The following is a 15,887-nucleotide window of genomic DNA, read 5'->3' on the forward strand; positions in this document are numbered from 1 at the left end:
GATACTTTGGCCCCTACGAGGTGCTCCGCCAGCTCAGTCAAGTTACCTACGAAGTTCTCCCCCAAGGAACAGTTCGCTCTTCTAGACCGCCGACCTCCGAAGTGGTCCACTTCGCTCGCATGAAGCCGTACCACGCCCGCTAGCCCCTCGCGCGTGTCTACACCACACGCCAGACACGTGCGACTGCCCTTGTGGTCCTGCCTGCAATTGCTACCACACCGAGTTGGTGTCTTCAAGAGAGCGGGAGCAATGCTACGCTACTAACTACTCTAGTGACGCCATACAGCGGCTAAACTGCATTTCCTGGCAGTTGGCAAGCCTTGAGCCATCTCGGGGCTAGATGCTTCGTATTCTTCATCTCTCGTGAGGCCTGCTGCCTTGCGCGTTCCAACGTCTTGCGCATCTAATTAAAGCAACTAAACCAGCCCTGCTTACGCCAACCGTTTCTCAGTGACAATATACAGGAAACAGGCTCCGCGTTAAGAACTGACTAAGAAGGGAGAACACATGGACGCTCGGTACTCCACGCGAGCTACTGCGCATGCGGGCTGGCATGATGGCAATGACTCAAAACTGGACTACAGCACACAGATAGATAGACGTATATTTAATGAGACGAAGACAGGGAGATCGGCCAGAAATATTCAGGTCTGGCCTGCTACTCTGCACTGTGGAAGGAGGAGGAGGAGGAGAAGAAAGAGAGTCACGATGGGTGACGATGTCGAGAGAAGGGAGATGAGAGTATGTTCATGCACTATTGATGGCATCGCAACTGCGATTCGAGGTCCGTTCACTCAAAAAAACGCGAAAATACTAGAATTGCCTGGGCTGCTTGCCAGCGCTGCGGCCAAGCGCCTATAGTAGTAAGTCCTCGGACAAAATGTATGGTGGGGCAGCCAGAAAAAGAATGTAAACCAATATGCCCCTGCCTGTATAAGTCCTCAGACAGTGGCCTGCTGTCCGAACGCTTCGGGGAAGCAGGCAGCGTTAGTCTTTGGCAGGCATATACGGGACCAACCACTAACACATGCCGCACAGTCTCGGCCATGCCACAAGTGGTAGAGTGCGGGGTATCTGCTCGTCCAATTAAATGTAAGTACTTTCGCGTGAAAGCAACATCTAAACGCAGACTGTGTATCAAGCATGAGACCGTGGAATTCCACCCATAACCAAAAATTGCATTGACGGATATAATCTTTTAAGGCGGGTGTAGCGAGCGTCTGTCTGGCCCAGCATCTCGCCGTCGCAGTCTTCATGAAGTCCAAAAGAAGACAACTGGTGTCCGGTCTTGAGAAGAGCAGAACTGTACGGAGACCACTGCAGAGAGCGCAGTTTGCTTCAGCATCGGCCTTCTCATTTCCATCGAGCCCGCAGTGTCCAGGGATCCATTGAAATACTATTCTGAGACCTTTTTCTGTAGCAGATGAAAGGAACTCAGCGATCTCTATTGCCAGATACTGGTAGGCGGTGTGGTGTGGAAACCGTCCTGAAATTTGTAGTCCAGGCTTGAAGTCCACGAATATACACCACCTTTAAAGTTATTCCTCACAAATTAGCTAGATCGCTTCCCTAAGGGCCACAATTTCAGTAGCGATTGACGTTGAAATGTGACCTAGAATGAATTTGTGAATTATCTGCCTATCGGTTATCACCACCGCTGCTGTTGATGTCATTGGTAACAGATCCGTTAGTGTATACATGAACGTAATTTTGATATTCTGACCGCATTCACGCCAAAGCGAGTTTCTTCAGTGCACAGAGTGGTATAATGGATTTATTTAGTATCCCGGAAACATGCAGGCGTACCGAAGGCTGAGCCATCATCCACGGTGGCTTGACGGGATTATATGGAGGGGCATAGCTGGATGGTATTTGAGGCATGCCTTGAGCGCCTGCGCTTGAACGCTCTTTAACGACCGCAAGCAACAAATACCCATATCAGAGAGTACTGGAAGACTGCATCGGGTGTAGCCCTACGAACAGTCTAGTATAATCGTAGTAAAGAGCGCTCCGTTGGACCACATTTCATGCCTGCTAATAAGCGAAGAACATGGCAAAAACTAGTCAGTCTTTTTTAGCATATTATTGAGCCTCGGCCACGACAGAACACGGTCAATAATAATGTCCAAGAATCTGGTGGGAGACAATGCATCTTCGCTCCGTGTAGTGTTATCGGGCAGCGGAAAACAGATTGGTGCGTGAATGCAATTGCAGCAGATTTTTCTGGTGCTAAGAATAAACCTTGGCGCCGTAGGCATCTACGCCGAGCTTATACTGAAGATGGCTTTTCGTCACAAACGACTTATGCAAAAGCAAGTTTTTTTAAACTTCTGCAACTTGCTCTTCATCATTCTCATCATCATTATCAGTCTGACTACACCCACTGCAGGGCAATGTCTGTCCTATGTCTCTGCAATTAACTCTGTCTTTTGCCAGCTGCGCCCTGCCTTTACATGCAAACTTCTCAATCTCATCCGCCCACCTAACCTTCTGCCGCCCCCTGGTACGCTTGCCTTCTCCTTCGTTACTCTTAAGGAACAGCGGTTATTTTGCCTTCGCAGCACATGCGCTGCCCAAACCCATTTCTTCTTGATTTTTACTAGGATATTATTAACCCGCATCATTTACTATCATCTACTAGGATATCATGTTCCCTCATCCACTCTGCCCGCTTCCGGGCTCTTAACGTTACACCTATCATTTTTCTTTCCATGGCTCGCTGCGTTGTCCTTATTCCGAACCCTTTTCGTTAGTCTCCACGTTTCTGCCCTGTAGGTGAGTACCGGTAAGATGCAGCTGTTGTACACTTTTCTCTTAAAGAATAATGGTAAACTGAATTCATGATCACAGAGAACCTGCCATATTCACTCCACCCCATTCTTATTCTAGTTATCTCCCTCTCATGATCCAGGTCAGCTGTCACCACCTGTCCTAAGGAGACGTCTTATCAGCTTGCTCCAAATGTGGGACTTTCTAGCGAGAAAGAGAGAAAATAGTTGGTGGAGACGGGGCCTCCGCTGCATCTCAAGTTGAAGCTCAGTTAAGAACCGCTCCCTGCACACTCCAGCATGTCCTCTGTGCCCAATTCTGAAGTCAGTTCACATTCCACCATTTCATAGCACTCAACTCTGGCGCAAATTTATCAAGGTCATCGTTCTTTCTCTGTGTCAACAAATATAAAAATCGTAAACATTTTGCAGTGCGCAAGAGATACTAACATCGCCACCCTTGAAAATCAAGATTCCTGCCTTAGAAGGCCACGTTGCGTCTCAGGAATCGTGCTGCCATCAGAATAACAAGCTGTGACTGCAGCACGCCAGCGGAAAGCTGTGTTATGTTTATTTCCAAGAAAAATAAAAAACAAGGAAGCTCTGCCCATTCAGAGAAAACTGATGGCTCCACTGGCTACTGCATCTCTTTTTCCAGCCTGATGAGCTCCTGGATGCCGTCCTGCATCTCCCTGACGGCCTGGTACTCGGTGAGGCCCATGCGCCGCTTGTTGGAGATGTCGTAGACGCCTCCCTCGCTCTCCGTGTGCTCGCCACGGGTGCCTGTAACGGTGTTTCCAAGGGGCACGTTAAAATCACTTCAGTACTGCATGTTGCCTGTATCCGCCGCGGTAGCTCAGTGGTTATGGCGTTCGGCTGCTGACCCGAAAGACGCGGTTTCGATCCCCACCACCGCGGTCTAATTTCGATGGAAGCGCAATTCTAGAATCCGGTGTACTGTACGAGGTCATTGAACGTTAAAGAATCCCATGTGGTTGAAATTTTCGCAGCGCTCCACTACGGCGCCCCTCATAGCTTCAGTCGCTTTGAAACGGTAAACTCCCCATAATCCGTGAACCATAAAAGCCTGTACTGAACCCTTTCATTTGCCCGGTTATCTGTTCCTAACCGCCCTTTCTCTCTCTCTTTCTTTCTCACACACACACACACACACAGAGACACAAAGACACAGAGAGATACACACACAGGCACACACACATACACACTGCATACAGGGTCCGAGAGAACTGATTTTGCTCACGAATTACGCGGTCCCAACGCAAGCACTACACTACGCTCTTCTGTGAAAGTAGAACTGCGGTTGTGATTCAGAACACGACAGAGCGAAACAACACAGAGAACCGCAGAAATCGCATTTTAAGTCCCTCCTGAAAACTTTTTTTCCAGGTCCTGCGTGGGAATGTACCTCGTTCCGGCCATTGCTTTTGGCATTGTATTCAAAAGCTTGAAGCATAATAGAGAGAAAAGGGAAGGTGTGAAGGAAGCAGTTGCAGAGACTGCATAGAGGTAGAGCGTCCATCTCACGTGCAAGAGGCACCGGGGCTCGAATCCCTGTGCCATGCAATTCTCCATCGTGTTTGAAAAACAAATGGCTGTGGTTTAGCTCTCCTTAAACCCAGACTGACGCGATAGCAACATCTGGCCGAGTGGAACTCGCTCAGTCGAAATGCAAAGTCAGTCTTTCGCCACTCCATTTCGCTGGGCGTTCCTTCATCTTCGTCCTACTTGACACGGCGGATGCGCACAGCTGTTGCGCGCCGCGCCGCTGGCAGCAGCACCTGCTCCGCACCACGTGACCAACTCCTTGACCAACGGCCGCACCACGTGATCAACCCACGTCATCAACGGCGCCGCCATGCAGCTGAAGTGGTGCCACGCTGAAGGGTCGAAGAGGTGGCGTAGTATAGCTACCGCTACAAGAGCTCTGCGTGTCGATGGAATTGCATAAGCAGGCCTGGGATGCGGCCTGATCTCGGTGACCAGAACCGGAGACGCACTCCCTCACCAGAACAGTATTTGGCCACCCTGCTGTAGTACTTGGCCACAACCTTCTATGAACAAACCAATTAACCCTCGGCCCTCAGTCCCCACAGGCTGTGGAGCAGCTGACCAAGGCGGCGGTCAGACCTGTGACGCTGCGGAGGGTGCTAAGAATCTCTCGCTCCGGACAGGCTGTCATTGTAATCTGAACCTGGCAACGTTCAAAGCTAGAACGTTTTCTAATGAGGCTAGTCTAGCAGTGCTGTTCGAGGAACAAGTGCGCATTAAATGGGATGTCATAGGGCTCACTCAAGTTAGGAGGACAGGTGAGGCGTATGCAGTACTTAAGGACGAGCACATACTGTGCTATCGCGGATTAGCGGATAGACGAGAACAAGGTGTGGGATTCCTCAATAATCAGGATATACCTGGCAACGTAGACGAGATCTATAGTACTAACGAAATGGTGGCAGCTATCGCAATTGCGCTTAATAAGAGGTGCAAGCTGAAGGTGGTGCAGACCTACGCGCCTACATCCAGTCATGATGACCAGACTATTGAAAGCTTCTATGAAGACGCGTAATCGGCAATGAACAAGGTAAAATCACAATATACTGCACTGATTGACGACATCAATACGAAGGTGGGCAAGAAGCAGGCTGGCGACCACGCGGTAGGCAACTGTGGGATAGGTTCTAGAAATAGCAGGGGAGAGCTATTGGTACATTTCGCAGATACAATTTACGGATCATGAATACTCTTCCGCAAACGAGAGAACATGAAATGGACCTAGAAGAGCCCCAGTGATGAGACTAAAAATGAAATCGACTTCATACTATGCGCTCAACCTGGCATCATTCAGGATGTGGGCGTCCACGGAAAGGTGCGTTGTAACGACCACAAAATGGTAAGGTCTCGAATTAGTTTCGACATGAAGAGGGAACGTAAGAAGCTAGTGAAGGGGAAGTCCATGAACGAGCTAGCGGCAGGAGGGAATAATAATAATAATAATAATAATAATAATAATTGTTTTTCTTGTGGGGAAAGGAAATGGCGCAGTATCTGTCTCATATATCGTTGGACGCCTGAACCGCGCCGTAAGGGAAGGGATCAAGGAGGGAGTGTAATAACAGAAAGAGAAATAGGTGACGAAGTGGAGGGCTCCGGCATAATTTCGACCACTTGGTGATCTTTAACGTGCACTGACATCACACAGCACACGGGCGCCTTAGCGTTTTGCCTCCATAAAAACGCAGCCGCCGCGGTCGGGTTCGAACCCGGGAACTCCGGATCAGTAGTCGAGCGCCCTAACCACTGAGCCACCGCGGCGGGTAGGGCAGGAGGGAAAATAGAGGAATTCAGGATATCACTGCAGGCCAGATATTCAGCATTAAGTGCGGCATATAATTTTAATGTTCATAGAAGAAACAATAATCTGACAGCTATCATTACGGAGTGCGCAGTAGAAGTAGGCGGTAGGACGGCTCGACAGGATACCGGGAAGCTATCTCAGGAGACGAAAGATCTGATTAAGAAACGTCAAAGCATGAGGGCGTCTAACCCTACAGACAGAATAGAGCTAGCATAGGCATCGAAGGTAATAAATAAGCGCAAGGCGGTGGCCGACATAAGGAAGTTTAGTATGAAGAGAATCGAGCATGCTCAAAAGAACGGAGGTAGTCTAAAAGCGTGTGAAGAGGGAACTAAGCGTAGGTAAAAACCATATGTATTTGTTAAAAGACAAAGAGGGCAATGTCATTAGCAATATGGATAAGATAGTTAATGTGGCCGCAGAGTACTACAAAAATATATACAGTAGCGAATGTTCTCAGAACGTTAATGAAAGAGACAGTGGCGCACAGCATTGTGTCATCCCGTCAGTAACGATTGAGGAAGTAAAGAAAGCCTTAGGAGGAATGAAAAGGAGAAAAGCAGCTGGTGAGGATCAGGTAACAGCAGATATATTGAAGGACGGAGGTGAGATTGTGCTAGAAAAACTAACCACCCTGCATACGCAATGCCTTATGACCTCGACCGTTCCCGAAGCTTGGAAGAACGCAAACAATCTTAATTCATATGAAAGGTGGGGCCAAGGGCTTGAAAAGTTCCAGACCGATCAGGTTACTGCCCATTGCCTACAAGGTATTCACTAAGGTAATAGCTAGTAGAGCCAGGGAACCTTAGACTTTGATCAGCCAAATGATCAGGCAGGCTTTCGTAAAGGATATTCGACAACAGACCATATTCGTAGATCATAGATCAGATCATATCACAATAGATCATATCAGTCAGGCGATAGAGAAATGCGCAGAATATAACCAACGCCTATATATAGGCCTAATTGATTACGAGAAAGCATATGACTCAGTGTATGACTCAGCAGTCATAAGGCATTGCGGAATAATGGTGCAGAAGACCCTTATAACAAAATACTGGAAGATATACAACCTTTGTCCGTAAATTTCAGAGACTGAGTCTATTAAAATCCGTTTAACATTGAAATAATTTGTACAGCACCCCTTCGAAATAGTCTCCCTTGCAGTCTATACACAGCTTCCAACGCTTCTAGAGGTCTTAGAAGCAGTTAGAAAACGCTTCATTTGGCAGGACTGTCAGCTCCTTTGTCGTGGCGTCTTGAATGGCATCAACGCTCCCCATCCAGCGACCTTTTAGTGCTCTTTTCACACGAAGAAAGAGGAGAGAGAAAAAAACTTTATTGGCGCCAGCAATTGGTCGATTCAGCGGGACCCGGGTGTCGTCATGTTGAAGTTCCGAGTCTTCCAGGGGTGGTGCCCTTACTCCATCGCCCCACTGAGTCTTGCTACCTCATACGCATGCTGGACCAGTCCTTTTTGGACCGCCAGCACGCTGCTGGTGAGCAGGTTCTCCCACTGTTCCGCATTGGGCTCTTTTAGTTTATGGAATGAATAATTGTTTTTACACTCCCATGTAATATGGCATAAAGTGGGGGTGGCTCCACACCACTTGCATGTGTCCGCGTACTGGTTCGGAAAAATTTTGTGAAGTATGTGTAAGTTATGAAAGCTTCCTGTTTGCAGTCTACGCCAACCGACTGCCTCATATTGCGTTAATAGCTGGTGTGGTGGAGGATACGCTATCCTCTGTCCTCTGTAGTGATTTAGGCTTTCCGCGTACGATGGTTCCATCGTTGTAGTGGGCTCAGGGTCACTTGATGTATCTGCTCGGTTGGTAAGCTCGCGAGCTAGATCGTCGGCCCTCCGATTCCCAGTCACCCCGGTGTGCCCCGGCACCCAGACAATTTTGTGCTGAATTTCTTTGTTCGGGGGTCCCGCCTGGAGGATGATGCGTAGCGCTCCCTTGCTGATCCTACTATTAGTGTAGTGCCTGCATGCTTCTTTGGAGTCACTGATTATTGTGAGCGATTTATTTCTGCGGTATCCTTCAGCTACTGCTAGCGCAACAGCAGCTTCTTCCCCCTCGGATACCCTGCAGCCGCTCTGTGATATACTGGTGACTAGGTCCCCTTGATGGTTCACCACCACCTATACTACTCTGTGTTCCTTCGTGTTTCTGTTCCATCGATGCAAAGCCGCATCTGTGTATACTACATTTGTTTTTTCAGCTAAATGCTTTTCAACATACTCTGCTCTCGCAGCCCTTCTCCCTGCGTGCAGATTAGGGTCCATGTTGCGAGGAATTGGGCACACCCTGAGTGTTTGGCGAATGTTATCAGGTATGCCCGCAACCCTATCTTCCACTTCTTCACTTAAGTAGCCCAGCCTTCGGAGGAGCGCTCGGCCGGTGGTTGACTGCTGGAGCCTGTACATTTGGGCCCTTGTTTGAGCTTCCTTTAGCTCGTCAAACGTACTGTGGACTCCCAACTTGAGGAGCTTCTCGTTTGACGTATTTCTTGGTAGATTTAGGGCCGTCTTGAAAGCCTTCCTGATTAAAGTGTCTGCTTGTTCTTTTTCGTGCTGTGTCATAGGGGGTGTGGTAGGGGAGTGAGTATGTTATGTGGCTAACCACCAGGCTCTTGACTAACTTGATCGTGTCACTCTCAATCATGCCAAATCTTCTCTGTGATACTCTGGTGATCATTCTGCTGACCTGTTGCACTGATTGTTGGAGAAGGCTTAGGGTGTGGCTGCACTTCCCGCTGCTTTGGATCCACATTCCCAACACTCTGATCATGTTGCGTTCCGGGAGGACCTCCCCTTCAATTTTTATGTTGTATACTTCTTTGGATGGTCTCTTGCCCACTCGTAGAATTACCGACTTCTCGTTGGAGCTTGCCAGGCCTCTCTCTCTGACATAGTTCTCCACGCATGTGGCTGCCTGCTGCAGGAGATCTTGTTTTTGCCCTGGGGAGCCCTGGCTGATCCAGATCGTTATATCATCGGCGTACATAGCGTGCTGTATCCCCTCTATCTGGCTCAGCTGTCCGCCTAGCTCAATCATGACTATGTTGAAGAGGACCGGCGAGATCACTGAGCCTTGCGGGGTGCCTTTGCTTGGTGTTTCGAACATCTTGCTGCGTAGGTCCCCCAGTCAAAGAAAGAGGAAAAAATTTGATGGGGAGAGGTCAGGCGAGTATGGCAGATGGGGAAGTACAGTAATACTGTGCTTAGCGAGAAAATTTGTCACGCTGAAAGAAGTGTCCGGCCCTGCGTTATCGTGGAGAAGGCTCCATTGTCCAGATGCCCATATGTCAGGGTGACGGCGGCGCAGTGCACCACGCATGTGTTGGAGCACGCGGATATAAAACTCCTGATTTACCGCCTGCCCTTTTGGGATGAACTCGTGGTGTACGACACCTCTGGCGTCGGAAAAACTATCAGAATTGTCTCTGTTCTAGTTTTCTGTCGCCGCATCTTTTTCTACGTCGGAAAGCTTAATAATAATAATAATTGGTTTTTTGGGGAAAGGAAATGGCACAGTATCTGTCTCATATATCGTTGGACACCTGAACCGCGCCGTAAGGGAAGGGATAAGAGAGGGAGTGAAAGAAGAAAGGAAGAATTAGGTACCGTAGTGGAGGGCTCCGGAATAATTTCGACCACCTGGGGATCTTTAACGTGCACTGACATCGCACAGCACACGGGCGCCTTAGCGTTTTTCCTCCATAAAAACGCAGCCGCCGCGGTCGGGTTCGAACCCGGGAACTCCGGATCAGTAGTCGAGCGCCCTAACCACTGAGCCACCGCGGCGGGAAGCTTGTGGACCGATATTAGGCGCTCTGCCTCTTTAAGGATCACAATGAGAACACCTTGTTTCGTCTTCAGCAATGATGCTGTCGACGAATCCGGCATCTTTCTCTGCCTGGAGAGCAAATCAGCGCTCACTAATGCCCACGTGTCCTTCTGGTCCTGTGTGAGGGAGTGCCCCTGCCTTGTGTCGTCTTCCACCGACGTCCTCCCGGAAACGAACCCCTTGTGTCACTTGAAAATTCGCGCCCGCGATAATGTCTCGTCGCCGTAAGCGTCACGAAGGAGCTCATACATCTGTGTGGCTGTCTTTCCAAGCTTCACAGAGAATTAAAAGTTTACACGCTGTACAAGGTGGATTTCCATTTCTCCACATTCACTCACAATAGAAAGCGCAGACATCTAGTGACAACGTATTTTTCTACATATAGTGCCATCTAGCAGCTACCGCAGCGGTTAACATAAATAGCTCAGCATAGCCCGAAACGATGGCGCTACACATAGGCACCAACCTTTGCTTTGTGGAATCATTTCTAGAAAAGAAATTAAATCAGTCTGAAAACTTTACGGACAGAGGTTGCATATAGGAACTGCACAGATACCATAGTCCTGCATAAAGTCAGCAATAAAATTCCGATAAGGACGGGTGTCAGGCAGGGAGACACGATCTCGCCAATGCTAATCACCGCCTGTTTACAAGAAGTGTTCCGTGGCCTAAATAGGGAACAGTTGGGGATCAGAGTTAGCGGAGAATACCTAAATATTCTGCGATTCGCTGATGACATTGCCTTGCTGAGTTACTTAGGAGATGAACTGCAAATCATGATCAATGAGTTAGACAGACAAAGCACTACGGTGGGTCTAAAAATTCACATGCAGAAAACCAAAGTAATGCTCAACAGTCTAGCAAAGAAACAGCAGTTCACAATTGGCAGCGAGGTGCTGGAAATGGTAAGGGAATACGTCTACTTAGTGCAGGTAGTTACAGCTGATCCAGATCATGAGAGTGAAATAACTACAAGGATAAGAATGGGTTGGAGCGCCTATGGCAAGTTCTCTCAGGTCATGAATAGCAGGTTACCAATATCCCTCAAGAGAAAAGTGTACAACTGCTGTATCTTACCGGCAATCACCTAGGGGGCAGAAACGTGGAGGCTAACGAAAAGGGTTCAGCTTAAGTTGAGGACAACGCAGCGAGCCATGAGAAGAAAAATGACAGGTATAACGTTTAGAGACCTGAAACGACAGAGTGCGTGAGGGAACAAACACGGGTTAATGACATCCTAGTCGAAATCAAGAAGAAATGGGCTTGGGCAGGGTATGTAATGCGAAGGCAAGATAACCGCTGGTCCTGAAGGGCAACGGAGTGGATTCCCAGAGAAGGCAAGCGTAGGAGGCGGCGGCAGATTGCTGGGCGGATGAGATTAGGAAGTTCGCTGGCATAGGGTGGGCGCAGCTGGCAAAGGACGGGGTTAATTCAAGAGACATGGTAGAGGCCTTTGTCGTGTAGTGGGTGTAGTCACGCTTATGATGATGACGATGAAGGAAGCGAAAGAAGAAAGAGGTGCCCTAGTGGAGGGGTTCGAATAAAAACTTGGGTGACACTTGAGTTCACCTGACCGCAGCGGTGGCCAAGTGGTTGAGCATCCGACTCGCATGCTGGAGGTGCGGGGTTTGAACCCCAGTGCCGCTGGATACCCATCGATGATACAGTGGGTACAAGCTTTCCCCTGGTCTGGTGCTCGGCTTATTTAGGGTGAAATGCTTGGAAAATGGGTCTTTGTCGCCATCATGAGAAGTCCAAAATACCTTGTGCCTTGGAGCTCTTTGGCCATAGATGTCTTGCACCACAAAAATTCAAAATCCAATCTACTTAAGTACACCGTAAGAATATCGACGCAATCGCGTTAGAGGGTCCCTACGCTCAATCAGTGTCCCCTGGCGCACTCTTTCGCAGACTCCGACACGCCTATTGCCATCACATACCGCTTTAATACACACAATCTTCCATATTAATTCGCGACGCTAATTAGTGACCCTAATTAACTAAGTGTTCCTGTATTGTAATTCGCCTACTCAGGGTTATCATGCAATGTGCCCGTTTATCCCACTGAACGAACGTTTTTCAGCGGGGTAAGGGCACCCTGCCGACTCCAGTCCCAAATGACACTGGTCGGTTCCGCTTGACCATCTTTCTTTCTTTTCACCGAAACTCCTTTTCTATGTCACTCAACGAATCAGGAGACGAAGAGGTCTTGACTCCTCGCGGCGTATTCCGTCAGGTGGATGGCTGGTTGCTATGGGCAGGGACCTCGCTCCGCAGCAAGGCTTCCCAGGTTTCTCTAGAGTTTATATTTTTTTACCCCGTGGGGAGCAAGCGCTTGCCCAGATTATGTGGTCGAAGGCCCCTCACGCTCCACAGTGCTTGCCACTCATCGTTCTGTCTCTCATCTTTCTGAACATGATATGCCCAGACCGAGTTTATGAAGTTTCCAGCTTGCATGCGGCGCCATGCGGTTGCCTCCATATTGGTTAGAATTTTTTGTAGTGGTGGCACCAGTCTCCTCTGTAACCAATAATTTTCGACAATCTCCGTATAATTTTGTAGCCGCTCGTCCATGTAACCGCGGAGGTCCCGGCACCCGTCACCCAGGCCTGTGTGCCGGAGGCGGGGAGTAGAGGGCCTCCTTATCGGGCAGAAAATAAAGTTGGTATCACCATCATCATCAACCAAAATGGAGTTTCTAGTCATAATGACGCCGACGTCGGGTTTACCGCCGAACGGAACTTGTAGCGAGACAGCGCTGAAATTTTTACCACCCGTGAATACTTCCCCTGTAGTGACATCGCAGAGCACATGGGCGCCTTTTTCGTTTCGCCTCTGTAGAAACGTGGCCATGGCGGCCGGCATGGAACCCACGCCCTCGTGACGAGCAGCTGCACGCCCTAATCACTGATATGCATAATGATTTGGCAAGTTTTGACAAACTGCGTCCTTTATATGACTTTCGTTTCTTTTGGTACTGCCCATGGTGTGAGCTCTACATGTCTAAAAACTTGCTCTTATAACCCAAAATGTCTCAGGCGTAGCCTTTTGGAATGAACACTTGCTTTAGGCTGAAAACGTAGCCAGACTTTCAGCACAATTAAGATAAATATAATGCTCCCACATGACCGTGACCGCATGTAAAGCCAAGACATGCCTCTTTTCTGGAGCTTCAGGCAGCAGAAACATTATTCGCGGCCGCCTAAGCTACACGTGACATGCGCAGCCCGCGACGCCATGCGAGTGAGCCATGCCAGGCCATGACGTTTTTAGCACACCGTAGACGCATTAACGGAGACTTCTACCGGTTTACCGAACCCCTCATGCGCATGCTCGGTTACCCCGCCACGTCGCACATATGTCACTGCGCGTGCGCAGGAGGGGTTCGGTAAACCGGTATGTCTCCGTTAATACGTCTACGGTCGGTTAAAAACGTCAATTATCTCAACTGCCCACGGGTTGAGCGCCCTCGCATGTGCTACCTTCCGCCTCTCTGCTGGTGACGTGAGTATTCTTATAAGGCGTCAATGCAGGACAAAGCAAAAATACAGGCTGGTTTCTATCAATGTAACACTAAGACGCACAGCGAGCTTTCATTAGCACTCTATTTCATGAGAAACCTCGCACACCATCGGGCAGACGCTGCTTAAAGATGCAACACCTGCGTCAAAAATAATGTGGAAGCCAGTACCTGTAAAATATATTAGAATGCATTAGCTCCGTCGCTCTGACAAAGTCAAGGGTCTACACAGAATAGTCGGAACGAGCCATTACTACTCCGAAAAATATTACTCCTTCATGCCAAGAGAGAAGCATGGCACATTTAAAAGTGTCAAGCGCTCTTTTCAGTTTGCAACTGTGCAGACACTGTAGTATTAATCCGTGATGTCAAAATAGCGAGATTTACGCCAGCCTCTGATATTCTGGTACGCATGCGGATATGCTGATGACTCGTTGCACCCCATCGCAAAAGCACGCTGAGAAGTGTCAATGGACCCTCAAAAGTTCTCGTGGCCCATTCATCGGACGGTCCATTTTCTGCCTTTTAATGCAGCTGTGTTAACTTGGGGACCGCGGAATGACCGTTACAATCATCAGCGCAGCTATGTTTGTTGCAAGACAGTCCTCTCAAGTGACCAGTAGGGCGGCAGATGCAGCCAGAGTATACCAACAAATTTCCCTTATTAATGGGGACGAAATATATGTCCTATTAGCACAAAACCCGTCTGCCGTCTATGGCACGAAACAACCAGTGGAAGTCGTGACTTGTACTCATAATCATGACTCATGTTCATTCTGTAACTAATCATAACTCAGCATGGCTCAGCACTTTACAAGTAACGTATTGTGAAGTGTATAGAGTTATACAAAATATGCGCACTCATGACGCGCAGTAATAGTTAAGACTCATGGCTCATAAGTTTTCTGAAACGTAGCATGATTCAAGACTTTACAGGCATTGTAATGTAAGGTCATAAAGTTAGTACAAGGTGTGCATAAATTCATGCATCGTAGTCATGATGCATAGCCATTCTGCAATGTAGCATGTCTCAGCACTTTAATTCTTTTGGATTCTCTTATGCAAACACTCTTTAGTGTCTCTGTCGAATTTTTTTCCCCGCCGGCCTAACTCTATGCCACCGCCGGCTGCGTTTTCCTTCGTCTTAATGTCCAATTTGTCACCCAGGTAGACCGCAGGATTTCCGTTCCCTGATTACCGTGGCCACCCGGGCCCTTTTCAACCTCTTTATCAACAAACCTAGCCTTCGTTTTCAAATACTCACTTACCTTTGTTCGCGTATTGTACTTATCTCTAACGTATTTTTCTCATGAGCACTCGCAGGATACAGTAATCACATAAGGTTCAAATTCTTGATTTCTACAATAAAGCTTCCATGTGCAAAGCGAGCAAAATTTCCAACCACCCTGTGGCTGTCTCGAAGTCAAAACACAGGGTGGATTCCAGGAATCCAAGAGCACGCGAACGTGGGTAACCTGAAACAGGTGCGCCCTTCTAGACAGCGGTAATGCGGGTGCGAAACGTGTGGGGGGAACCCTGTGAACGCATGCAGCACTGGCAGGACTACGCACCTCGCACTTGTAGGTTGTACTTGGCGGCGATTTCGTCAAGCTTGGCCTTGTCGGCGGCCAGCTTGGGCACCTTGATGTGCACGCTGGCTCGGATGGTGGTGCCCAGGTTGGTGGGGCAGAAGGTCAGGTAGCCCAGACGGCTGTCACGCGAGAAGCGCAACTTCTTGCCGATGTTCTCCACTCCTCGGACCATGCGCCCGTACACCTGCAGTGGGTGCGTTCCACTCAGCCATATTAGGACACCTGTGTCAGGGATCACACAGCACGTTCGGAGCATGTTCATCCCGAATTTATTTCAGCTGCTTCCGTTTTTCGTCAAAGGCAAGAAATTATTTTTTAAAAACCTCACAATCAGCGTCCTCGATATGTAGTAGTTGGTTATAATTAGGAGCTTAACGTATTCTGAGCATTCCTCTACTATTTGTTTTATTTATGGCGTGAATATGGTCCATTTTCGAGTATCCTTTCCAAAAGCAAGCCTGGTCCTTTGGTTGATTGGAGTCTAAGGCTGGTCTAATTCCATTAGTGATCACTTCAGTAAATTTCTTGTGAAATACGAATAGTAATCTCATCGGCCCGTAATTTTCAAGTCCTTGAAATCTCTCCTCATAGATTAACTATATTAGCGTTCTTCCAAGCTGATGGCACTGCGCGTATATAGTGGCAAGTCGTTCTTCTTCCTTTCGTCTTTCACTCCCTCCCTTATCCCTTCCCTTACGGCGCGGTTCAGGTGTCCAACAATATATGAGACAGATACTGCGCCATTTCCTTTCCCCAAAAACCCATTAAAAATTA

The 15,887-nt window shown here is 48.4% G+C and overlaps 1 protein-coding gene across 1 annotated transcript in view; it reads right to left on the bottom strand.

Moving 5' to 3' along the window:
- Positions 1–3,322: 3,322 nt before the first annotated feature.
- The window catches only part of LOC144127982 (arginine kinase-like), a 40,014-nt gene continuing 27,449 nt past the window's right edge, over positions 3,323–15,887 (bottom strand). The window contains exons 4-5 of the mRNA XM_077661012.1: positions 15,093–15,297; positions 3,323–3,551 (exon numbers count right to left, since the gene is read on the bottom strand). Coding sequence (XP_077517138.1) covers positions 3,406–3,551; positions 15,093–15,297 — 351 coding nt within the window. The 3' untranslated portion in view covers positions 3,323–3,405. The remainder of the gene's footprint in view (positions 3,552–15,092; positions 15,298–15,887) is intronic.

The sequence above is a fragment of the Amblyomma americanum genome, chromosome 4, assembly GCF_052857255.1.
Source record: "Amblyomma americanum isolate KBUSLIRL-KWMA chromosome 4, ASM5285725v1, whole genome shotgun sequence".
Lineage (NCBI taxonomy): Eukaryota > Metazoa > Arthropoda > Arachnida > Ixodida > Ixodidae > Amblyomma > Amblyomma americanum.